We start from the raw sequence: 25475 nt of genomic DNA, 5'->3' as shown, positions 1-25475 counted from the left end.
GGAGTAATCCAGCTTTTTCCAGCTGAGAACTACGGCCTTGGTGTTGGCTGGTTTTCATCTCAGCTGTGCACAGTTGAGGCCAAAAGAATCACATTATCAGGTCCAAAGACTAAACACTCACCTCCCCCGAGAAGTATCCCAAAACCCTGCCATGTAGATCACAAACCGAGCTCCTGACAAAGAAATCTTGAGGACCAGCAACAACTGGAAACTTGCTTCACAACAGCTCTCACACTAGGTAAATACGAGGGTTGTATAAATAGTCTTGATATCACAAACTCCTGCAGTATTTTCCCACAAAAGACACTGGTCAAACACCCCTTAAGTAACAGACAGGCGATACTGTTCCATAGATAGGACAGATTCCACATTGTTCTGTTGTGATTTCTATTTATATGATTAGAAAAATATCCAAAAGACTTTTGAGAATTATGTTCATTATGACAATATAAAATTAGCTCACAGATGACATCACATAAACAACAAAAAGCAGACAGATAGATACATTGATTGATGGATAGATACTTTATTAATCCTGAAGGAAATTCAAGTGTTCAGCAGCTTACACACAATATAAATGACAAGACAGGCAGGTTAGGAACATTAACATTAAAGGTTAGTATACTCTGAAAATTTTGCTGTATAATGCTATTGCATTGTAGAGTGTTTTTATTAAAACGTTCTGTTTTTAAAATCTAGAAATGCCAAGTGTAATTATAATTCAATATACAATATTTACACATTTCAAGGCACCACGATTTAAAATGAAATTATTTTTGGAAGGTGATGATTTGTAGCATGGTGTCATTAGAATTAAACTTCATTTTAATGTAACCGGTGGTCAATAATCGCGAGTCTGTCATCGGTTAAACAGTGCACAATTGGCAAAAAAAGAACAACCCAACAACAATGAAAGAAAAACATAACAATAGAAATAGGATTTTTTTTCTAAGTCAGGAAAGAAGACAGTTTTTCATGCTGTTTACATTTTTTCTTCAATGTAAAAAGTGTAAGTAAGTGCAAGTACAGTGGGATAAAAAGTGAATTAAGATAGTCCTTTATTTCTCCCCACGCCAGGGGAAATTCACATTGTTACAGCAGCTTATGTAGCAATAAACATAGTAATAGTAATAAAATAATAATAAAATAGTAGTAATAGTATTTACAATATGTACAGGGATGAGAAATGAGAATGAAATAGTACAGTATTGACACACTGTAAACAATACAATATAAAGTAGCTTGAAAAAATAAGCCACAAAATTGCCACTAAAGATCCTGCAGCCACAATTTATTTATTTATTAAAACGATCAAAGTGTCAAGGGCATTTTGACATTTCTTCTTTTTTTCTTCTGTACTTTCAGGCCACCTTCTGTTTTGATTCAGATGACGTGTCAACATAGTAGTCTCCCAGAGTGCTATGCGGCGCTACGGTCCACGTCATTGCGGCGCAGGCGCAGAGTCGCCGTCTGAGTGAGCTGAGGTGGACTTGTTCCTTTCAGTCAGAGTGAAACGAACGGAGCAGGTCAGCTACTGGATCGCAGGAGCAACACGAAACCCCCGAGACAACCTTTCAGGCACCATGATGATCAGGATAGCCGCATTCCTCACCCTGCTGGTGGCCGCCTGCTCCGGTAAGTCAGCGGAGAACCGGTGGAGCTGATTAACCGGCTTAATTAGCCTTATAATGCTAACCAGTGTTAGCTAGTAGCTAGTCCTTCATCTGGCTTCGGTTAGGCTCAATAGAAGCCTTGTTGAAAGTAGTGTTTAGATGATGCACCAGTGTCCAGGAGTTTTACCTATCCTCAGCCGTGCTCTGTGCTGACAGGAGAGAGCTGCACAGACCCAGTCATCACTCCGTCGGCCTACACCACCTCTGACGCCGTCATTTCCTCTGAGTCTGTCTTCATCGTTGAACTGAGTCTGACGTGTGCCAACGGAGCCCAGGTAACTGTCCACCTCCTGCACTATAAAACTCAATTGTTAGTTACTGCTTTTGCAAAACTATTACTGGTGTCTCTTTTACTTGGTAATCTTTATTATTCGCTTGCATGATTATAACGGTGTATAGAAGGGGAAAAAAGCAAATAAAAAGTCTGGGCAGGTAATATAAAGGCTCCAAAAAGGAGCAGCTGACATGAAATGACTAAAAACTAAACTTTTCTTTGTGTACTTTTTGTCATGTGCTTGTATTGTGATCTATCGCCCTATGTTTCACTGTTATGTTTTTTTACCTACCTAGGGACTGTGGATGTAGATTAGCATTGCTGCTATAATCCGGCATATTTACGTCTATCGCTGTCTAAATACAGGGTGGGCCATAAGATTCCATACATAGGAAAATGTATAATGTATATTTGTTTACAAGCATAACTTCAGCTGTGCTAATGCATATTCATCAACAGTGGAAAACATGTATTAATACTTGTTTTCGAAACAATGGTAATCATATAGAGCACATTATATAAATAAAAACAGTTGTCTAACATAAAATGTTTATTTTTTCTATGTATAGAAGCTTATGGCGCATCCTGTAGATGTTCATTAATATGCACTGTCCCTATCAAATAAATAAATAAAAGAATAAAAAGTAAAATGGACAACATGGCGCTGCTGCCTGGCTCACTGATAGTCGCTTCTGTCCTCTCTAGAGCGTGACTCTGTATGCTGATGTCAACGGAAGGCAGTTCCCTGTGACCAGAGGCCAGGATGTTGGCAAATACCAGGTATGGATTCATATGGAGTCGCTGCCAAAGACCCCTTCCTTTACTGTGTCTGATTCATTAGTGCTGCTGCACTCATGGGTACAAGATCACACAAGACAATGACACTGAACAAGGTCAAGCATGTAGCCACAAAGAGTGTTGTGCAGCTGCAAATCACACATCACCATGAACCTCTTAACCTTAACAGACAAATCAATTCCTTATTGACTGTTTGTCATATCAATGAAAGCTGATTTTACTGTAGATACGCAACTGTCATTTTCAATTTCTGACTACTGGTGTCAGTAAATTAAAAACATTTGGAAAAGCTTTAAACACAGTGTGCCTTACAACAGTTTATAGAAACTTCTCTAAAGTCTTTTCTCAGCAGGCCATAAACACAACTATGCCCTCACAGCAAGGACTGAAATCTTGGAATTTACATGCTTAGGGAAACATTTAAAATTCAAGATCTCTGTATTGTCATTTTGTCAAGATACACAACAAATTTTCAGTGCACGGTCTTAAAAGAGAGCTCAAAGCAAAGGTTTATTATACGCACTCTTTCAAAACATACACGGTTCCAGACATTCACGTAATTTCCAACATATGTTTAAAGGAAAGTAAAATTTTCAAAAATGTGGAAGCTATAGCACTTAATGTGCAATGGATAATCAAAAAATAAATAGTTTAGTGCAACGATGTTGATACATTTTTTAAGTATTTGTGATTATAGTGTGTGATTTCATTGTCAAAACACATTCAAATAAAGATAGAAACTTTCTTCTTGTATTGTGTGCTTTAATGGACCTTTTTCTTTCAGGTGTCGTGGAGTCTTCCTCACAAACAGGCCAGCTCTGGAACATACCAGGTCAAATTCTTCGATGAGGAGTCCTACAGTGCCCTGCGCAAGGTTAGTGTTTGATGTGTAGTTGATCAGCTCATAGTTTACTGTCTGGGAATTCCTCAGCAAATATGTTTGATTTGAATTCTGTGTGTGTGTCTCGTTTGTTCCAGGCCCAGAGAAACAATGAAGATGTAAATGCCATCCAGCCTCTCTTCTCTGTGAACATCGACCACAGGGTGAGTCTCGTACAGAACCTCGGTCTGAATGCAAGAACGTTTCATATTCCCGATGCCCATCATAGCAGCAACAGTCATTATTTATATAATAATAATGAATCACATGCCTACTTGGAGAATTTGAAAGGTGTTTTACAGCTACCTGAGTCTGCAGTTACCTCATCTTTATAGACCATTACACCATGTTTCACTTCATTGTCTAGACTTTCCGGCCAGCAGCTGTTCTGTTTTGGATATAAATGTCATCAGCAGGCAGCTGTTTTTAGCAAAAAAAATCTCTAAAATAGCAAGTGTGCACTATCTACGTATTTAGCAACTAAGTATCCTAATATTTATCAGGAATTAGTGAAGAATCAAAATAGCCAAAGGGGAATGGGTTCCACTGTGACCGCTGGATGTGTGAAAAATGTTCTTTATATCCGCTGAAAAGGTGATAGTATGCTAGTACTGTGTTCAAAACAAGATCCCACTGCTCACAGTCTCCAAAAAACTATATCTGGCTTCAGTTAGTGTTTCATACCACAAAAAGTCTGAACAGAAAATCAGACAGCAGCGGCTTAAAGGTCTGATTCTAATCAGGTACAACCTGCTTACACAAGTAAATTTAATAGGTTTCCTCAACTCTGTGCAGAAGAATTTTTATTGTGCGTTACTGTAGTGATGATATCATGTAGAGAAAATAAAATCATAGCTTGAGCTGCGTTGTAGATGGTAAATGAGGGATCGACAACTGCAAACATGAAGGGAGTTACTGCAGCAGCCATTAGCGTTTCACTGGGATAAAGGGAGCGTCTGATTCACGTCTGGAATCTCTACACTAATAAAAAAAATGAGTGATGAAGCCAACAAATTCAGTCCATGATTTGGGCATCCTCTTTGCTGACATTCTGGGAAATCCTATATTTGCCTAATTAGTAAATGAATATGAATTAACGGTATTTAAGAATAATTTTATGCCTTAAAAAATGACTCTGATTAGTCACTGCATACTTTGGAATATAACCTGAACAGTCAATCATGTTACTTTCAATGAAATGTATGGTTGATCGTGACAAGTTAACTTCTCATTTCTGAAACTCTCTCACTACAGGGAGCATGGAGCGGCCCGTGGGTGTCCACTGAGGTGGTGGCTGCCCTCATTGGCATCCTGTTTTATTACATGGCATTCAGCGCCAAGAGCACCATCCAAGCATAAACAGAGCCACAGTCACTTGTTAACCACTGGATCATTAAAGACTGAATTCTGGTGGAGCTCGACCAACGATCTATCATCCACTGTTGTGGCAAACAAACAGGATTTTGCTACTTGATCTGCTTTGAGACGACATGCAAAAGTAGCAGTCTTTGTATTTTTTATTCAGACTGTGTCTGTGTGCGATCGGTCTTATCAATTTACAGATGAGTTCTGTCATGAGTTTGTCCAGTCAGTGTGAATGGAATTTTGTAATTTTTTTTTTTTAATACCACACCAATAAACCTGGACTTTTACAATTAATGGAATAGAAATCTACCTTATATGCTGTGGTCAGTCCTGCCTAAGAGTAGCTGGTACATCCAGACCAGGTTCTCCTCCTGTGTGGATGCGTTGGTCAGAGTGGGACTTTTACAGATGTTCTGAATACAACAGAGAAAGGTCAAGCCTTCCATGATATGAAACGTCAATAATGTAACTGTACTGGTTGCCTTGTACAGGCTTAGCGGATGTGTCCCTTCCAGGAAAATGAATAAATGGCTTGTCTTTCTTCCAGTTGAATGTGTTGGTTCATGTGATAGCACAGTGACTCTGCTCTTCTAAAAGTTCCTTTTTCTCCAAGACAAACTGGAACATTCATTGTCCCTTATTCCGTGACAACACATAACAACTAGGATGTGTTTTTGTTTGTTTGTTTGCAAGTGTTACACAGTGTGTAGCTGATCCAGCAGTCCAAGGAAGTAATCTAAATCGAGCCATACCCAGATCTGGTCAGATTTCTCATGTACACACTTAAGGCCTTGAGAGATTTAAAAAAAAAAAAAAAAAAAAAAAACTTACAAGGATGATCTTCAGAGCTGCAGTTTCTGTCTTCTGCACCAAATCTTGTTTTATAAGTTGAATAGTCCCAGAATTTCTGTGAAGATGTTTAACTAATGTGCTTAATAATGCTGTCAAATTCAGTTCAGTTCAATTTTATTCATGGTGCCAATTACAATTCAAATTGTCTCAAGACGCTTTACAGAGCCCATATGCCTGAACCCCCAGAGCAAGCCCTAAGGCAACAGGGGCAAGAAAGAAACTCCCTTTTAATGGGAAGAAACCTTAAGCAGAACCCGGTTCATGTAGGGGGACCATCTGCTGCTGGCCAAAATACCTATTTAAACAGAAGATGGGTCCCGCTATATGAAGAGACAGCTTCTGCTCAAGGTTTCTTCCTGTTAAAAGGGTGGGTTTTTTTGCCCCGTCGCCTTAGGGCTGCTCTGGGGCTTCAGACGTGTGGGTTCTGTAAAGCGCCTTGAGACAATCTGAGCTGTAATTGGCACTATATGAATAAAACTGAATTGAATAAGATTCCTGTTAACAAACTCATGAAACATCATTTAGTTGTTGCTGTCTGTTGCATTTTCAGCATGGAGGATGTGGCTGAACTCTCACTGGACACGATGGCTATTTTTGTCAGCAGAGGAGAAGCAAATTGTTCCACTGACATTCCTAGATGGTCAAGGAGAGATATATGTTTAAAAAAAAAAGAGTAAAAAAGCCACGGCAGCAGCTAAGGTCCTGTTTTCTCTTGGTATACACCATCAGTAAACATGTTCTAGGTGCTGTTTCAGCCAACGGCTACTGGAGTTTGTCTACCCATAGTGCAGTGCCACCAGTTGAACACACTGTGGCAGCTCTCTGTTGCGTTTTTTTTACGTCTGTTGGAGCATATACTCCCTGATGGATAGATTACACGTGATTTATTTTTTTTCTGTTTCACTATATGCTGCTAATGCAACACATTGCACTTTGAGCCCTTCTTTACGTCTTCTTCACTCCTTGTTTGTCACACTGACAAGGACTTAGAGCAAACTTTTGCTTATCTGGTTTGCTGGAGAGATTTAAACTTAGCGTGTCTATTTCTGTCCATGTCCCAAATCGGTGTTTGTACTCACTGAGCAGCACATACAGGTCAGCTTTTTCGACTGCAACCTCTCAGTGGATCCCTTGAGACTAATGTAAACTTTGTGTGTGAGTAACACGATCTGCACATGTAAATACTGCATGCTGCACAAAAGTTTCTCACATGTCTTCTTTTCTGGCGTTGTTGTCACACATGCACAGATGTGTTTGGAAGACTATTTTTGTGAGGACGTTCACTGGCCCAATGCATTTCTTAGCCCCTTAGTCCAACCTTAACCCTCACCCTTACCCAAACCTAAACCTAATTCAAACTTTAAATCAAGTCTTAACCCTCAACACTGGAAAAATGCCACTCTCAAAACAAGAAAAAAAAAGCTTATTTTAAGCTACTTTTACCTTGAAATAAGTGAAAAAATCTGCCAATAGAACAAGTGAAAAATGGCTTGGTAAGATTCCTTGAAATAAGATATGATATTTAGAATACTGAGATCTTAAAATTAGCTGGGAAAACTTATTTTAAGCTATATTTTACCAGGATTGTCAAGCTTAAGTATCTTAAAATAAGCCAGATATGCTTAAAAAAAATAGCAGTTTTTCACTCAAAAATAGATTTTTGCTTTCATGTAACCTCCTAATTTGAGATGTATTAAACTTATTTTGAGTTTTCTTGTAAAGTACAACTCAAAACAAGATAATTTCAAGATTGTTTGACTTAACAAGAAATTTAAGATCCATTGCCTTAAAACAAGTCCCTCCATCTTGCTGAAATGTCACTTGTTAAATGAATTTATCTTAAATCAAGTGGGATGAGACATTTTGACTAAAGACAACTAGACTTGGTAAGACTTAGAGTTTTTGCAGTGAACCAGCCCTTCCTGGGATGTAAGAAGGTGAGGAGTGTTCAAAGTGGCCTCATTTTGTAGAGAGGCTGCTGTAAGACTCAACCTGGTCCTCATAAAAACAGCTGTACGACACAAACACACACACACTAATGGTGCAAGCACATCTCAGCTTCAGGCTTCTGGCACCTACACAAGGAGACAATGGAGACATCACAATGCCGTTCACGCTGAGAAGACACGAGCTGGCGTGAACCCAGACTCTATTTCACAGGGTCACCTATTAGACTGTGGGAAGTCGGGGGACGGCTGGATGGAGGGATATAAATGGAATGAACAAATAAACAGCCAAACAGGGCCACTGAGCTGACGCTGACACATGACTTCTTCCTTCCCTTTGTGATGAGTTCAAAGTGTGCAACTCTGACCCACGCTTCAGCGCTCTTAGCTGTGGATGTAGAAGGAAATGTCTTTGAGATATTTACTGTCGTATCAGGCAAATAAACCCACAGGAAGTCACAGTTCCTTCTGTCAGTTGTGAATTATTTAGCTTTATATATTTTCTTCTATGTTTTAGGTGGTGATATACAACGTCATGTAAACAGAGACACATTTCTATTTGTATGATTACATAACACAGGGCTTAAACCTGGCAAAACACTGCTTGTTTTTAATGGTAATGCATATATGTGCTTATTATTAACAGCATCTTTTACATTTTACTGTGGACCAAGAGTTACTGTAAGAATCCGTGTGTGTTTGTGCTGTGAGGCAGAGAAAAGCAGCTTTGACAGAGGTGTGTAAAACACCAGATCCAGGGGCAGACACCGATGGGCTTAGTGGGATTCAGCAATGTGGAAACTGGCGTCGCACAAATGATTCTCACATGAAGTCACACTTTTCTGTCTGTGCCATAAAAATTTGTTTTTACTGCTCATTCTACCCACTTTTTTTTCCTTTGAATGCAGAGCAAGGTCAACAAACTGCGGACTAACTCAATAATCAGAAAGCAGATGGTATCTCCCCCTTCCTTCGCTACCATAACAGTCATTGTTCGGGTGGTTTGGTGGATGTGTGCGTATAGTGAGGCGTGTTAGATGTATCGATGCTTTAACCCAAACAGTTTGACTGTGTTTGGAATGAATAAACTCACAGTCACTTCCAAGCTTTTGTGCTTCCCTCTCTGTTATCTCCCTCTTCCTGTCCTGTTTGGGCATCCTCTAATCCGCTTTCTCTGTCAATGCAATTACCAGTTAAGAACCAGCCATATATGGGGGAAAATTCTCTCTTTTTTTCTCCATCATAGAAGACAGCCCCCCCACCCCAACACATTTCAAACTGGAAGGTTAGCTGCTGGTGTGGAGCATCTCTTTTTTTCATTTACTGCTCATAGTTGGCCGGGAGGCATGAAATACTGTAGGTTAAACAGGAGCAGACACATCACAACAAACCGTTTCTTAGCGCATAAATCCAGTGAAAGCATCTAGAATGAGCTCCCCATAAAACGCGTTTTATCAGACACCGTCCACATGCCTGCTTTTACTATGAAGGAAAAGAAAATTGCAGGATCTGGTCGAGGTGTAAACACAAACACGCTTTAAGTAATGAAAACAAGGTGGGTGAAAGTGATAAAAGCGTATCCTTGATCCTTCCTGGCTCTCAGAGAAATCACCTCCTTTAAATCAATAAATACTTTGTATTCTGCAAAGTATGAGGTGAGGTTTGTGCAGAATCATAATTGCTGCCAATAGAATAAAAGCGCGGCTATATTTAGCAAAAAAGCACCTTGAAAGCAGCTGCAGTCAAGCTGTGCTTTGTAAGTTAAAGCAATGGATGCAGATGTAAGATAAAAGTCTGACACTCGTTTTCCAGATGCTTTGATATACAAAGGGTATAAAAATGGTCAAATCTGAGGAAAAGAGAGAAATGTAACAAAAAAAATAATAATTTTATGTGAAGTTAAATTGGTCAACCTGTTTTTCTTTCTTCTGCCTTTCTTGTAACATCATCCATACCCAGACGCTGCAGTTGTGTTGTGTATGTTGGGCTGCATTTGCCTCCCGGTGTCTTGGAATGAGCTTAGTAGCAGCCTTGGCAGTCATCAGGTCTGTGGAGGGGTCTTGGGTTAAGCAATGCAGACACATTGCTCAGTACAGTAAAGCTCCTGGCTCCAGATCTGATTTATTCTGACTGTGGTCAAGGCTGGGGAGCTCTGTCATTCTTCAGAACCACTGCTTGCACTCCGCCGGTGACCTCAAACTCATCTGAAGGGGGAAGTTGCCCTATTTTCCTGCCCTTGTGATGGCCACACCGAGGGATCATTTATTTCCTTTACGCTTCATCGTGGCCACGGGCCTGGCAAGAAATGCTGCCGCGCTGTAATGAAGAAGTGACCTTGAATGTTGACGTTGATCGTGCTTCAGTATGGAAACCATGAGCATTAGGACATTCAGCATAAACACACCCACACTGGCACACACGCCGCGAGATTACAAAAAAGCAACGACCTACCCTATCGACCATATATCACACACTGACAAGGGAGGGATGATGATGGTTGCAGTGATAACAGCCACTGTCAGTCTTTCATCCTCAGGAAACGACACACAGTTGCAGGGGGAATTGTCTCTGCAATGGTGTATTTTTAGTAGATATTTAGAAGTGGTTGTGCCAGGAAATTCTCATCTGCATTCATTATTTAGGAGTGTTAATGCTCACTAATGGCTGCAGTAAACAGTTAAAGTGAAGTCTGGCCCTATCATCAGAGAAGAATCATCCCCTGACCTCTCAGCTTCCTGACAGGAAGAGGAAAAATACATGAACACCCAAAGGTTTGGGAGAACTTCATCTATTTCCTGATAAAACAAAGTGAGACACGGGACGGTGTTGCTGTAGCCTTTCAGTCTGGCCGACGATCAAAGTGGGGCCTTGTGTCTGGGGAGCAAATGCACGGTGGCGTGCTGAAAACCTAAACATCACGGCCTCACAGAGGAAAAGGTGAGGCTTCTCCTTCGACCCCAGACAAGTACTCCAGAGACACCTTGAAAGCATCCCAGTATTGTCCGACTGACTCACATAACACTGTTTTCTCATGACAAAAAGGATGTCTGCTGAGCTGACTCACTGCGTGTGAACAGCATTGAAAAAAGCATCTAAAACATCTAATCTGAAATAGATAGTTTGACCAAGTAAGGTGAGTTCTAATCTCATTTTATACACATAAAGTTATCACATCTACTGCATGTACAGTAGCTTATATAATTACACTTTCATATTCATAAAAAGTCTTAGGATTATTATTTTAAGTCATGCAGTTGATGGGCCATAATACATTACTGTTTACACAGAAATTACAATATAATAACTATACCTGAAAAGCAGTAACAGGAACTGATATATATATATATACATATATATGTGTGTGTATATATATATATATATATATATATATATATATATATGTATGTGTGTTTGAGTGTACGTGTGTGTGAATTTTCGTTTATACGGCACATAAATAAAAAAGAAAAAAGACCACATGGCTCATGGTGTGATATAACATATCCTATGATCCCTGCTCTGGTGGTAGCTCCGTCTAAGAATAACACGGCTGACATCATTTGAAGATTAATCCAGTGAGGGAGGCCCCTCTGAAAATGTCTACTGACATGGCAGGCACTTAGTTTTGACTCGGAGTATTTGTACTGCTGATGTGAGGTTTTCTCTTAAATAGATTTGCAGCTGAAATAACGTCATTTCTCTTTACTTGTCTGTTCTTATCTGCTGAAGCTCTGCAACATCTCCACTGTTAAGACCTTTAAAGTCAAGCTATAAAAAAAAAAAAATCTTTGGTTCGATATCTCCTTGTTTTCTTCTACATACCTTGGACCATTACAGCTTTACATCCGACTTTTTATCTTACACAACATGTAATAATGTGCCTTACATTTTCAATAAATATACTTTACATTGTTCATCACTGTACATGGAATGCTGCTGTTGAATGTTTCTCATTTGCTTCCTTCCCATGTCTTCTGAATAATGTTCTCTCTCCTGAGAACACGACGGAAGGTCATTCTGTGTACCTCATATGCTCTGTTTGTACAAAATACAATCACATAATTGTTTCCCAGTTGGCTATGGAAACCCGGGTTGTTCATTTGTATTCTTTTAGGCCCTAACTGTCACTCTTGTTTGTGAGTGTTGTGAGATTCTCTTTCTGTCTGTTAATCCACAGTTTTAAAGCTCCTCATGGGGCAGAGTCTTGACCTGCACCGTCCTCGTGAGTGAATCTGTCCATCGTTCCAATAAATCGCTGTTGTTCCTCGTGACTGAATTCCTCCTGAGTGAATATATATGCAGCCTCAAGCATCCGTCTCTAATCCACTTTCTTTGATGTAACAAAGTTTGTTTGCATTATTAGATTTCGACTACAGCCTTCTCAGGACCACTGCTGCAGCCGTAACATCCATAACATCCCCAGTCTGTTTCCAGCCCAGTGGCAGTCTCAGTCCCTCATGCTGTCTGCATGTTTCATTCCTTCTTCCCTTATCCTGCTGCTTAGTTTTCTTCACACCCATAGCTTTGTCTGCTGCTTTGTACAATAGGCGTGCCATAAGGCCATTAATGCAGCAATCCACCCCTTGCATTGCTTTTGCTCTGCTATGTCTGAGCAAAGGCAGGAGTGTTTTGTTTTTTTCTTCACATGAATTACTGCACAAGTTCCTAGTCAACAGCAACGGAAGAGATAATTTACTGTCTCTTACTCTTTACTTTCCAGGTAATTTTGCATTGCAGATGAACTGAGAGGCTGAATGTGGCGTTGACAGCTTCAATGACATCCTTCCTTACTGCTGAGGTGGAGAAGACAAGTGATTACAGGCTGAGGTCCTGCTGACAGTACAGCTGTCCTTTGTCGTGGAAAACATCTGGCGGAGGTCAGCGCTGGCTGTTCTCAGGCTGCGACGCTGCAGCTGAGTGCAACAGCACATCCTTGCAGCGGGCGCGTGTGCACTCATGCGTGTGTTTTCAAGCACGTCTCGGTGTGTCTGTTTCTGTCTAATCAGCCTCTGTCAGTACAGGCTGTCCTTGGTGGTCGAGGTGTGTGTGGTGGTGGAGTCGTCGGGCAGAGACCCCCGGCGGCTGGGTCGTGATCGGCAGTGCAGCAGGTTCTGCAGCTCTCTGGACACGCTGCTGGAGAAAGCTGTGTAGATCCACGGGTTGGTGCACGAGTTCAGACTGGCCAGCAGCATCAGGATGGTGAAGGCCACGCCTGCTGGAGACACACATTTAGAAACACATTTATATTCAGAGATATGTGTACAATATAAGAATGAAAATGTGAAACTGAGGACAAGCCAAGGACGGATCACAGTGTGCATCACATTGTTCTTCTTCTCTCTTAGGTAACAACCATAAATATGTACAACAATTTAGTTTGAATGTAAAGCATTCAGGATTATTGTTTTTCCTTTAATTTCCTTTAGGAAAAGCAACAGGATTATAAATATCCCAGAGAGACAAAACCGTACACACTTCCATCATCTGTCATTGTTTTTATTCTTCTAATAATACATCTTTTATGTCATAACTAAAACATGCTTATTTCCCTGCAGCCAGATGAAGGCAAATAGATTGGAACAAACTGATTTTAGAACACAAAGCTGATAATAATCAGCTGCGTGTGTTTGAGTGTGCAGCTGCTGCCAGTCAGCGCTCGTTCATGTGTGTGCACACTTGTAGCTGCACGTGAGAGCACTTTATGTGAATGTGTGTGTGTGTGTGTGTGTGTGTGTGTGTGTGTGTAGGTTTCTGTGCCTCGTGCCATGTGTCTGCTTGTGATTTCGATGGTATGTGATGTGTGGAAGCTGCTGGCACACATCATTGTTGATGAAATGTCAACATCTGGAAGTGTTACAAAATCAGCAGGGGATATAAACAGGTTATCTATGAGCCTCTGATGTTTGTCTTCAGCTGCGGATCAGAGGACACCCACTCAGTCCATCGTATCAGCCACGACTTAAGGCTACGTTAGCCTTTCCTCGCTTGACTCATCAGGAGATTCAGTTTTTGTGCCAGAATGTCAGAGGCCAGGGATGTCATCCAGGTACTCCTGGAAGTGGGTCAAAACAAACACTAGTTCTGACCTTGTATTTCACTCACTGCTACCCCATCTGAGCTGGAACTTGTTCTTGCAATAATGAATAAGATTTGGGTTTAGACTCACTAAGATGAACAACTGCATTTGATCAGAGGATTTTATTATAAAACAGACCCAATCATTTAGCTTTTGGCAGCCTGGAGTGCAAAAATGACGGTTTGCACATTTAAGGCAATTAAATGGATTAACTGGGCTGAGGAGGATCAATCCATCTGGGGAAAACAACACAAATTACTCCCCTGAAATCCCCTTAACAGAAGTGCTTGTTTGTGTTTCTTGCTGGAGGTGGATTAAACAAACAGGCGGAAGCTGCAGTGCTGCACATTTACAGAATGCTTGAGACTGACCTTGGTCTGGAGGGTTGGGGTCCCAGGCCGCCCATAGCTGGACGATGAAGAACGGCGACCAGCAGATCGTATAGACCAGCACAATGACCAGAGTCATCCTCACTGTCTTGGACATAGCTTTTGTGATGCTCGGAGGGGGGGTGGCTGGAAGCGGAGGGGGGACGTAATCCAGCGAACAGCGGGGAGAGTTACTGTAGGGCTCCTGGCAGTCCGAACTGCTCGGGGTTTGCTGGTGCATCAGTGATGTTGTTGTTGCTGTTGTTGTTGTCACATGCTCACTGTGGCAACTGTTGTACTGAATAGCATTTGGCACATAGTCATAACACTCGCCTACTTGGCTGCTGTGGGTGTTATTGTGAGGGCTGTTATTTGCACCCTTTAGGAGATGCCCTCCTCTGCCTCCCCCTCCGGATGCTCGTCTCCCCCTCTCTCTGGCCCGCTCGTCCTCCTTCTTGAAGCCGTGGAAGCGAAAGAGGATTTCACTCTTCTTCAGCTCTGCCATCACCATCCTCTCCGACTTCAGGTAGATGTTGTTGTGAATCTCACGGAAGATTCTTATCTGAAACATGAGGATGTTTTCAAGAATTTGCACATATAACAAAGGAAACAAGACATTCAATTGCAAGACTCGAGATTAAATTTTATAACTTGCAATTGTCAGATTCAGATGTTTGTCTGTGCTGTAGATGGTCTTGTTTGCAATTCTGTTTATGGGAAATTTGAAAGGATAAAGAGAGTGTGCGTTGGTCTTAACCATCAGCCATAAACCGGCGTTGGACATTTTGATGTAACATTATTAAACATTGCTATTCCTTCACTGTGTATGAAAACAGCTAACATTAAATTTTATGGCATTAAAATGATTCACAGTGCTCTCCTGAGCAAGTAAAAACAATAATGTGAACTCTAGTAATAGTAGGTGATTCATGCTTGTAGCTATTTTCATTTCATTTCTTGATTTTAAGGTTTGGTGTTCGAGGCACAATTTAATCAGGCACTACACTCTAATACATCCTTCCATTCAGATACCAATACATGTGATTTAATCATTTGACTATGACCTCCAGCAGAAAAAACAGCATTCCTCTCTGTCAAAAAGTGTCAAAATACTGAATACAAAAAACAGATATGTAAAAAGGGTCAGGGGTTCTGTGTTTGGCACAGATCTGGTACATTCCACTTCCTGGCAGGAGGTTCTCAGAGAAGGCGGCCATCTCAGCGGTGGACCTCCAAGTGCTGCGTTAATTAGCGGAAATAGCTGGACCCTAGAAATATCTTTCCCTAAATAGAGGCGGACTGATGGGAGGCAGCCCAGAATGCCTGTCCACCATACGATGCTACACAACATCTACCACAGTCCCCCACGGGTTACTGAACAATGCCTGCCAACTGCACCCTTGGTGAAAACAAAGCGGCACTTCATTCATGCCACATGCTTCATTATTGGATAATGTTTCCTTGAGCATGTAAGCCTCGGGTCAGTAGCCTTTGTGGTCAGTGACAGTGCTGATTAGCGGCCAGCACAACCAGTATTACCTGACAGATGGTGATGATGAGGGCAGGCAGGAGGAACACGGCCACCGTCATCCAGGTGACGTAGGCCTTCAGCCCCCACGGCTCGGCAAAGTGACCCCAGCACTCGAACTCGCCAGGAGCCACTTCTGAGCGAGAGAAGATGAATATCTGACGGATGTAACAAAAGACAGGTGGTCAGCACACACGCGGACGCAGCGTGAAGTCATTATCACTCTCCATTAACCAGGCTGCTGGCTAAAAATAGAGCAAGATCTTGAGTTCTACTCTAGAAATCAGGGTGTGAACGCATGCTGAGCCTTCATTTCCTATTTCACCATGTGTTTCTTGTGTGGGGATTGTTTTGGGGTTTTTTTTTCACTCCATCTTACCTGCGGTATGCTGAGGACTAGAGCCAAACCCCAGGCTACCATGACAGGGGTGTTCCAGCGGGACATCGCTCCCCCACGGTAGGCCTGCAGTGGGCAGCAGATGGCATGGTGCCGGTCTACTGTCATAGCAACTATCATGTAGGAGGAGGCAAACATGCCCACAATCTGCAAGTACTTGATGGACCTGCAGAGAAAGTCAGGGCCCTGAAATCTTTCTGTTATGTCCCATATGAGCTGGGGAAGAACCTGCAGAGATTTCAGGAAAAGAAACGAACATTCGTTAATGTAAAAGTGCATTGCAACATTTGAGGGCATTTTTGTGTAGAAATGTACAAGAGAAAGGCTAAAGGATAGCTCTGGTGATGTTAATCAACAAATACTGCTGTGCACAGCTTATCTCTCTATCTTTCTCCCTGACAAACAACAATAATCAGAGACGTGCCTTATTTGAACCCACAAATGGCGCTTTTCCATTAGCACCTACTCGGCTCAACTCGGCTCGACTCTGCTCGGTTTGTGAGGTTTTCCATTAGGACGTAGTACCTGATACCAGCTACTATTTTAGTACCTACTTGGCCAAGGTTCAAGCAAGCTGAGTCGAGCCGATAATGTGACGTCTACAGAGTGCAGGCCACTGATTGGACAGGGAGTGATGACACATGAGAGCAACTTCTTCACGAAAGCCAAACCCGGCATTTTAAAGAAAAACTGGTGCGCATTCGCTCTTTACTTTGAATCTGACAAAAAGCCATAGACCGAGCAGCAAGTATGCCATCGCCTTGATGTTCTCCATTGTTGTGCTGCATTTGTGTTGCACACAAATGACGTGAAGGGACTTCCGGGCCGCCAGGCTATGATGACTTCACCCACGATGAGATGGTACTCAATTGTAATGGAAAACGACCTAAATCGAGCCGAGTCGAGCCGAGTAGGTGCTAATGGAACAGCGCCTAAACTGACCTGAAAAAGAGCCACCACCAGGTCGGCGATGCACAGGTTCACCATGAACACGTGCATCGGTGCGTTGTGCTTCCGTCTCCTCAGCAACACCCACAACACGAAGCTGTTCCCCAGGGTGGTCAGAGCCAGCACCAACCCGAGCACCGCGATCTCCGCCCGGGCCAGGCCCAGGTCCCTCACCCTGGGCTGGGGAAGAGTGAAGGGCGTGGTGCTGGAACCATTCTCTGGGAAGAGTCCAAAGAAGGATCCCCCGCTGTGGGAAGTATTGAATGTGTTCAGCTCAGACACAAACGAGGAAGAGAAGTTGCTTCTTCCACTGATGCCCAGAGAGGAGGAGAGGCCTAACCCATCCCAGTCCGTTTCCACGCTGATGCTTTCCATTCCTGAAAGAGCAGCAAAGTGTTAATTCAGTGCAGCATCATGAGACTGCTTAAATTATAACAAGCATTGATTTCTACTACAAACAGTTCACTTACTCCTAATGATCACAGGAGTAGCATCATGTCTGACCATCATAAATGATCTCCCTCAAATGGCTTTTTTTCTCAGCTGAGTAATTTTGCCTTAAATGTTTTCTTTATTGTCTCTCTGAGATTCCAAAGCCAAACACTCAGATCTTTTATTTAAGATAGACGTTGATGAAGGCATTAGAAACAGGGACTCTTTGTTGCTGGTGCATCGCTAACTACAAATAGCTTCTCTTGTGCAATTTCATGAAATTTGAAAGTAATGAAAGCCAGACTTTGTACGAATCGCTTTGCCATGTGAATATTGTCGTGTTTTCGCTGCTGTCTTCAATTTTTTAATAAGTCCTCAGCCTGTCTGTTTGTCTGTTTCTCAAAGCTTCCCATTATTCTGACGCAAGTCCATTCCGGTTTATTTTCTTTCCCATACTTTCTCAAGGTTGATTTGACAGCTTTCCCTTTTATCCCACCATTCTTATTCCTTCACCTCCGCTCTCATAATCGCTCTCATCCCATGCTTACCCCCATACATTCCTGTTTTCCCCTGTTTTTGTTCCTCTCTCCCCAGATTTTTCTCTCAAGCATCCAGGCATTCTTTTCTCGAACCTCAACCCCCCCCGAGTCACACTCTCTCTTTCCTGATCTCATTAAATTTTACGTTTATTTTTCTTTGCTTATAAATAAAATGGCTAAAAAAGATGACAGGAATGAGACGACAATTTAAGAAACTGAGTTGTGGGATGCAGCTTTTGGTCTGATAGACTACACGTAGAACAAAGTTTGTGAGGACAAATGGAGGAAGATGAGAGAAGAGTGATGGAGGCTGTGCAGAAAAAAATAAGGTAAAACAACAGATTTGAGAAGAGGAGTGATAAAGAAAGACATATAGCTCTAAAGAGCGCTGAATGCCAACAGTTATCACAGAGTGTGTGTTGACTGACAACATATTGAAGTGTTACATTGGCTAATGTACAAGGAGTGCTTGGGCATACATAAGTGTTGCGCTGTATGTTTGCTTGGATATTTTCCATGTCTAAAAATAGGAGCGAAGCTATAGCGATAGTTTTGAGCAATTGGGTGTGACTAACAAGACGTTACAGGGTTGTTCTCACTGTTACGGTGAGACCTAATGACCAGTTTGCTTGTAATAACGCACTCGCTGCTGTGTGCACGAGATAACGCACACAGTGGAGCTTTACGTCCTGGTTTTGCCCTGGGAATGTATGCAGATTAATGAATGACAGGCCGGGCCAGCAGCACGGAGGTAAAGCTGAGAGTGAAAGGAGGAGAACCTGAAGCAGACAAGCGCTCGTGATGGTTTGAGTGAATCTCTGCTGCCACATCAGGCAGAGCCAACCCAACTTTTTTCCACTAAACCTGCGCCGGTTTAGCGACTTTATAGAATTCTTCTCAAATAATTGACTCCGCTCAAGGTCATTTGGATCAAAGGTTATTATCTGTTTATTATTTCTCTTTAATTAGGGGGTTTAGACAGCGAGGCCCTTTTTTTTCCATCAAGGAATCTCCTGGCCTCTCTTTGTAGGGACCTGAGGAGCCTTATGCCCCTCGCTGTAATTACAGCGTAATTCATGAGAGGATTCTTTGTGCTGCTGTGGCTCTTTAACCCACTACATAATCTCATTATGTATATTTGCCCATGTGACTCATGTCTGATGTCAAAGTGTGTTTCAAGTCTGCCTGTGTGCAGATAAGGTGTAAAGACTCACAGGGAGGTGTTCTAATACCTGTCTGGCCTAATAAGGAAATCTATAAAATTACAGTAACAATTATTCAATTTCATTTAGCAGATGCTTTTATCCAAAGCGACGTACATCTGAGAGTGGATACAACACAAGCAAGGATCTAGTGTGATATCTGTTGTTCCAGGTGGCCTTCTAAGTTAGGGGATGGGGATGTTAAAACCTCAGAACAAAGGTGAAAAGGCCTTAGCTCAGAAGTTTATAAATTCCTAGGTTAATCATCAGATCTCTTAAAAATAAGTTTATTGTTTTGGTTTTTTGCTTTATTGCTATTGCTTGTGGGCTGCACAGTGGTGTAGTGGTTAGCACTTTCGCCTTGCAGCGAGAAGATCCCTGGTTCGCGTCCCGGCTTTCCTGGGATCTTTCTGCATGGAGTTTGCATGTTCTCCCTGTGCATGCGTGGGTTTTCTCCGGGTACTCCGGCTTCCTCCCACAGTCCAAAAATATGCTGAGGTTAATTGATCATTCTAAATTGCCCGTAGGTGTGAATGTGAGAGTGCTTGTTTGTCTCTGTATGTAGCCCTGTGACAGACTGGTGACCTGTCCAGGGTGTCCCCTGCCTTCACCTGAGTCAGCTGGGATAGACTCCAGCCCCCCCCATGACCCTAGTGAGGATTAAGCGGTGTATAGATAATGGATGGCTATTGCTTGTCCAGACAACGACGCACTGGTAACCATACATCCCATCACCTGCTCGGTTTTATGTGAAGAACCCACCTATATAAGGCAGGAGAAACAGTAGTTCTGCAGAGTGATTCTATCGGGCCTTGAATCCTCTCACAGGCATGCCATGGCGTCTGTGATGCTGTCTTTGATTTAATAATCCTTTTATATATAAACAAGACGGTGTCGGCGGAGAATTTCTTCACCATCTTCACATTATCGCTACACAAGAAGATACAACACTAGTCAGGAGAAAACAACTTGGATAAGTGCCATAAAACAAGTTAAAGAGTCATAATAGGACTATGGTGTCTAAAGGCAGACGTAATAGGATTTTTTTTTTTTTTTGCAGTCTATCAAGTGCAAAGGTGTTCAGTGAAGAGCAGAGTTTTTAGTATTTTCTTAAAGACTGAGAGAGACTCTGCAGATCAAATAGAATTTGGCAACTTGTTCCACCACCAGGGAACCACAGAAGAGAAGAGTCCAGCTATTGACCAGCCCTGTTGTGGTGGTTGGATCAACCACTTTTTGTTGGCCGAGCGTAGCGAGCACTAATGCACTAATATCCCCGAGCTGTCAGAGTCAAATAAAAGGTTTAACAACTGATAAGGAGGAACTACACTATCACAAACAGAAAAGTTTCTGCAGCTTGTTATTCTTCCAACTGGGCTGTTCTGAGAAATTCTGAAGTAGCCCCTGTTTTCCTGAACTCCTGCAGGACACTATGTATCTCTCCAAATATGCTCAAGGCTCATTTGCATCGCTTGCGCATCCAAGAAATCAAGATGGATTGCCTTCAAATTGCTCAATGGTTGAGCTACCAGAGACCCATGCATAGCTCAAAACTTCCCAGTCTCTCCTATCTAAGGAGAGAATTTAGTGAACTGAAGCTCCACAGAGATGGTAAATAATGTCTGCGGAGCTGCGCTGGATGCAGTTTAACGTATTCCAAGCACATCACGTCATTCCCATCTGTCTGACTGACTTAATGTAAAGCAAATTATTCCGTCTCTCTGTGCCGGATAGGCTGTGGACGCTGCTTTTAGTAGTTGGTGCAGCACGTTGCTTCCTCCCTTTACTTTAAAGCTCCCACTGTGATTAATGATGAAGTCGATGCCTCCCCTGCTCCCATCTCCACAGGCAAACCGGTGTGCAACCATCTATTTTCATGTCCTCTCCATCCTATGCAGCTTCTCTGGGCTCACGGGGCCTCAGGGATGACAGAAACAGGTAGTTAAAGTGCACGGAAAACGTTATAGCTACCAACCACTTAAATCTTTCAACACCTCAGTCGTCTTTTCTTGCAATTTACACGTTTTGGTCATTCCCTTTGACAAACTACGTCACGTTCCAGCTATGAGATCCAAACACTGTTTGTTTATGTCAAAGGCCTCTTAAAGTACAGTATGTAAAGTACAAAATGTTTCCAGAGATATGATCTAGTGGTGAAAAAATAATAATTATGGTGGTAGTTTGTAAAAATAACTGATTTAGGGAATTTGTCATACAGACTCTCAGCAAGAATCAGAGTTGATAGAAAAAATATAGTGAGCCTAAAGGTTGAAATGGGCTTTAGATGAATAAAACTATTTTTTAAAAAAAAAGTGTTTATGATACAAGCAACAAAAAAAGCCTTTCCAGAGTGCTGTAATTATTTTATTTTAGATTTTACCCAGTGGGAAGATTTAAACAGGCGCTATAATCCAGACATAATGGAAATCCATTACCCTCCTGCCTGTCTTGTTTGTGCTTGTCAGTCCCACAATTAGCTTCTTTTGACCAAGTTTGGCCCTTTCTGATTAATGAGGACCTCTCTCATTAGCAGTCCAGTATTTTCTCAAGCAACCCGCCGCTAATTGACCTCTTTAATCGGCTCTTTCTCTCTTTATTTTAGTGTCTCTCCTCACCTGTAATGCTCTCTAAATATTCACAATCATCCACCATCTTCATTTTTCTCGATCTTTTCTAAAAGTCCACCACCCCCTGTCATCAAGGACCAGAACTGCAGCAGAAACTGCTTCTGACATGCTTATTGTCTTGGTTTGGATCTTAATTAGCATCCTCTTTAACTGACTTTGGCAGCAGAAAACAGGATTAAAACGGTCTAAGTTTGACTGCGACTAAACATACGGAGAAAGCCTTGAATCCCACCTTGTGTTCTGTTAAAGCTTTAGTATTCTACGCTGCTGTACTCAGACTTTATTTACATATCGATCAGTAGATCCTTACACAATAACGGCCTGGATGAGTCATGAGATTGCACAAACTAGACCGTGCGGCATTTAATCTGCATGATGAAGCAGATGCGAAGACGTTTTCTTCCTTAAGCCTTCTATCTGTAAATTGGATCCCCGCTGACACAATCACATGCAGCATAAATTCACCTTCTGAATGAGCCTTTTCAATGACAGGCGGATACTCTGTATATATTTACGCATTTTCAATTTGTGGGGGCACCTGCAGTACTCATTAAAAACCAGATTCACAGCTCTCCATCCATGATTTTTTCCTCTATCTCAGCGTGTGCCACTCAGGTTCTGCTCTCCGACACAAACTGCAGCCCAGGTGAGACATAAAAACACCTGCTCTTCTCACTGTCTTGTCCAAACAACCCATTAAATGTTAATCATGCGGGCCCACACCTCACTGCACACACCGACAAAGCCATTTCTCGCCCACATTTCAACTGTGTTGTGCCATGGCGCCTCCTGAGTTTTGTATTCAGAAGCAATGCGGTGAGTTCTATTGCCATAAAACTCCGGCCAGTGGACAAAACTCATAAGGTTTGGTGTTGAAGAGGGTCCAAGTCCCCTTATCGTCACTGATAAAGCCCGTTCATAAGACCGCGGGCTGTTTTTTTTGTTATGTATCATTAACTAGCACACTGCCAACAAGCATGTGCTCAAAACATGACCTTCTTCGTGTCACTCAGCTGATACAAAATTCAACAAGTTTCCCCCTGAAGAAAGGCCAAGGCACTGCAGTGCTAAGACACCGGCTGCAACAGCCTGGAGAGTTGTAGCTGACACTATCAGATCTGTGCCACATGATGAAATTAACTCAATGAAATGATTCTTTGTTAGAGAGCAGACTGAATTGACTGTTTAACTATCAATGATGATTATTTTTCCAGCCACAATCAAGGAGGTAATTTTTAAATTGCAGACTGTGACAGTTAAAAAAAAATATTAAAATGCATGTTTAATGGAAAAACCCTTTTCAAGCACTTTGGCTCATGCAAACAGCTTTGAGCTGTCAATCACAAAAAAAGTGCTTCTGACAACAATAAATGTTTGGAAACTGGGAAAGTCGGGTCATAAATTAATGAGCTTTAACCCTCATGTCGTCCTGTGGGTCAAAACTGACCCATTTTAAAGTTATTTTTACAGTGAAACTTCTGATGTCCACATTTTCAACATTTTTGGGAAATCTGTTTCTTAAGAGCATTGACAAAAAAGGTTTTTTTGTGAATGTTCTTAAAGAAAATATTAGAAGTTTTACTGATATATATGTAATCACTTTCGATATTTTTAGGATTTTGTTTGGAAGATTTTTACTCATTTTTTGAAAATATTTACAAGAAATTTCTTGCCAAATTTGGGGGATTTTTTTTAAAATAAAATTTTCAAGGGAAACTTTTAAGGAATTATTGGAATTTTCTTCCTGAAGGTTTTGCAAATTTTCAGAAATGTGGGGAATTGTTTTGCTGAAATTTTGGATTTTTTTCAGACAAGGAAACAATATTTTTTGGTGCCCATAAATGAGGACAACAGGAGGGTTAAAGACACCGGACACACAAAAATCCAGCCTGGGACAACGAATCTTTTTCTCATCTAAAGACCTTTGATTTTCCTTTCAAAATATGAGCAGGACACACATTTGCACAGAGATGCAATAAAAGAAGAGCAGCCCAAGGTGAGTACAGAAATACACTTGCATGCCTGTGTCCTCTCTTACCTTGTTGTCAGTGCATGGTAAGACTTCTCACGTGTGTCCTTTTCTCTCGGTGTGTTTTGCGCTTGTCTCTGTGGGACAAAGCATTAGGAGCCGTCACCATTACAGTCCATTAGCATTACATGCAAGAGCAGATCACGTTAACAACCTGACTGTTCTCTTGAGCTTTTTTAATCCGTGGAAAAATTTAGAGGATCACATGCATTTTTCTGTCATAAAATGCTTCCAATCAAACACACAGATCCGAGTTTGTGATGCTGTGTGTTAACATCTATTACATATGTTGAAATTAGAATAAAGAATAACATACTAAGTACTGATACTTCATCAGAAGCTCTGTGTCCATTATTAGGAAAATCAGTTAAACCGATTGTGGTTTTCCATCATTTGAAATTCAGATAAAAAGATTGTGTGAAAAGGTTATTAGGTGTAATTTAACCAACAATTTCTCAAGAGACTGTGGGGCGTTTTGCAAATGCATAAAATGCATGATCAGTCATGGGTTCGCTTTCCAAAACAGGTGCACTCATAATAAAAAAAAAGGATGATTTTTTTTCTTGTATTCAATGTCATTATTACTTAAAAGACGCAATTGTTCCTATGCTAACCTTATTTATAGTATAAATGTGAGGATTACATGATTAAAGATGATCACGACAACTTGATTCTGAATAATAAAATAAACTGAAAATGCATAAATTGACAAAAACCAAAAAGTAAGATGATGAAAAGTAATTAAAAGCTGGACGGGGAGATTAGGTGACATACTTGTGTCTCATGCATACATGAGATACTGTAGACATCCAGAGGGATGACCTAGATTGTCTGGTAAACACATTTGTGCAAATACAATGAGAACAAGTTCAAGTTCCTGCAGAACACTGAGCTGCAAAGACATTTTTTTATATAATCAGAGGAAAGTTGTTTCAGAAATATGATTAGAAGTATCTGCATTTATAGCATATGTGTAAATATACCATAAAGTATCAGTATTAGTCTTAAAATCAATCACTGCAGATTAAATAAAAGGTATTTACTCACTTATTATCTACTTCAGTGGTGCAGTTGAGATACAAGAAACAAAAATTACCCACAATATTCACATCTTCAATCCATGTCTCTCCTTTCTGAATGAATTAGGGGGAAAAAAATCAATGTGTCTTCATTCAACTTTTTTTGGTCAGTGTTATAAAAAAAAAAAAAAAAGAAGTTGTGGAAGATCTGTGTAAGTCCTCAGTGTGGCAGCTGCTTGTGTTGTCCTCGCTGTCGTTGCAGTTCACAGCTGTTTATGAGAGTAATCCATTTGAAAGCCATGTGTGCGTCCCGGGTGCTCGCGCGTCATGTTGTGCCTTTGCAATGTGCTGCACCTCCAACAGCAGCAGCAGCAGAAATGAATTTGAGCTCCGTCTGCTCTCACCCTCGTCTCCCCCACCCTCCTCTTCCTCCTCCTCCCTTCCACAGATATCCCCTCCTCCTGGGTCAACCAGCCTGTCCTCTAGGACTGAGGGTGGAGCCTGCAGCCAGGAGTGGAGGGAGGA

The 25475-nt window shown here is 41.5% G+C and overlaps 2 protein-coding genes across 4 annotated transcripts; one reads left to right on the top strand and one right to left on the bottom strand.

The window, feature by feature from the left end:
• The first annotated feature begins 1472 nt into the window (after window positions 1–1472).
• On the top strand, window positions 1473–5536 carry ssr4 (signal sequence receptor, delta). The gene is made up of 6 exons (XM_023282256.3): window positions 1473–1635; window positions 1830–1948; window positions 2653–2727; window positions 3530–3619; window positions 3724–3789; window positions 4880–5536. Exons 1-6 carry the CDS (start codon window positions 1584–1586, stop codon window positions 4982–4984), a joined length of 507 nt encoding a protein of 168 aa, XP_023138024.1. The 5' UTR covers window positions 1473–1583; the 3' UTR covers window positions 4985–5536.
• On the bottom strand, window positions 5222–25163 carry avpr2aa (arginine vasopressin receptor 2a, duplicate a). 3 transcript variants are annotated; one of them, XM_035953741.2, is made up of 7 exons: window positions 25032–25163; window positions 23941–24008; window positions 17097–17479; window positions 16137–16382; window positions 15769–15915; window positions 14233–14791; window positions 5222–13000 (listed from the first exon to the last, which is right to left on the bottom strand). In XM_035953741.2, exons 3-7 carry the CDS (start codon window positions 17475–17477, stop codon window positions 12798–12800), a joined length of 1536 nt encoding a protein of 511 aa, XP_035809634.1. In that variant the 5' UTR covers window positions 17478–17479; window positions 23941–24008; window positions 25032–25163; the 3' UTR covers window positions 5222–12797. The 3 variants fall into 3 exon arrangements, with proteins under 3 accessions (XP_035809634.1, XP_023138002.1, XP_023138003.1); XM_023282234.3 differs by having other exon boundaries at window positions 24979–25119; XM_023282235.3 differs by having other exon boundaries at window positions 5222–12997; window positions 24979–25119.
• Window positions 25164–25475: the final 312 nt, after the last annotated feature.

The sequence above is a fragment of the Amphiprion ocellaris genome, chromosome 8, assembly GCF_022539595.1.
Source record: "Amphiprion ocellaris isolate individual 3 ecotype Okinawa chromosome 8, ASM2253959v1, whole genome shotgun sequence".
Classification (NCBI taxonomy): domain Eukaryota; kingdom Metazoa; phylum Chordata; class Actinopteri; family Pomacentridae; genus Amphiprion; species Amphiprion ocellaris.
This window is presented reverse-complemented; position numbering and strand designations above follow the sequence as displayed.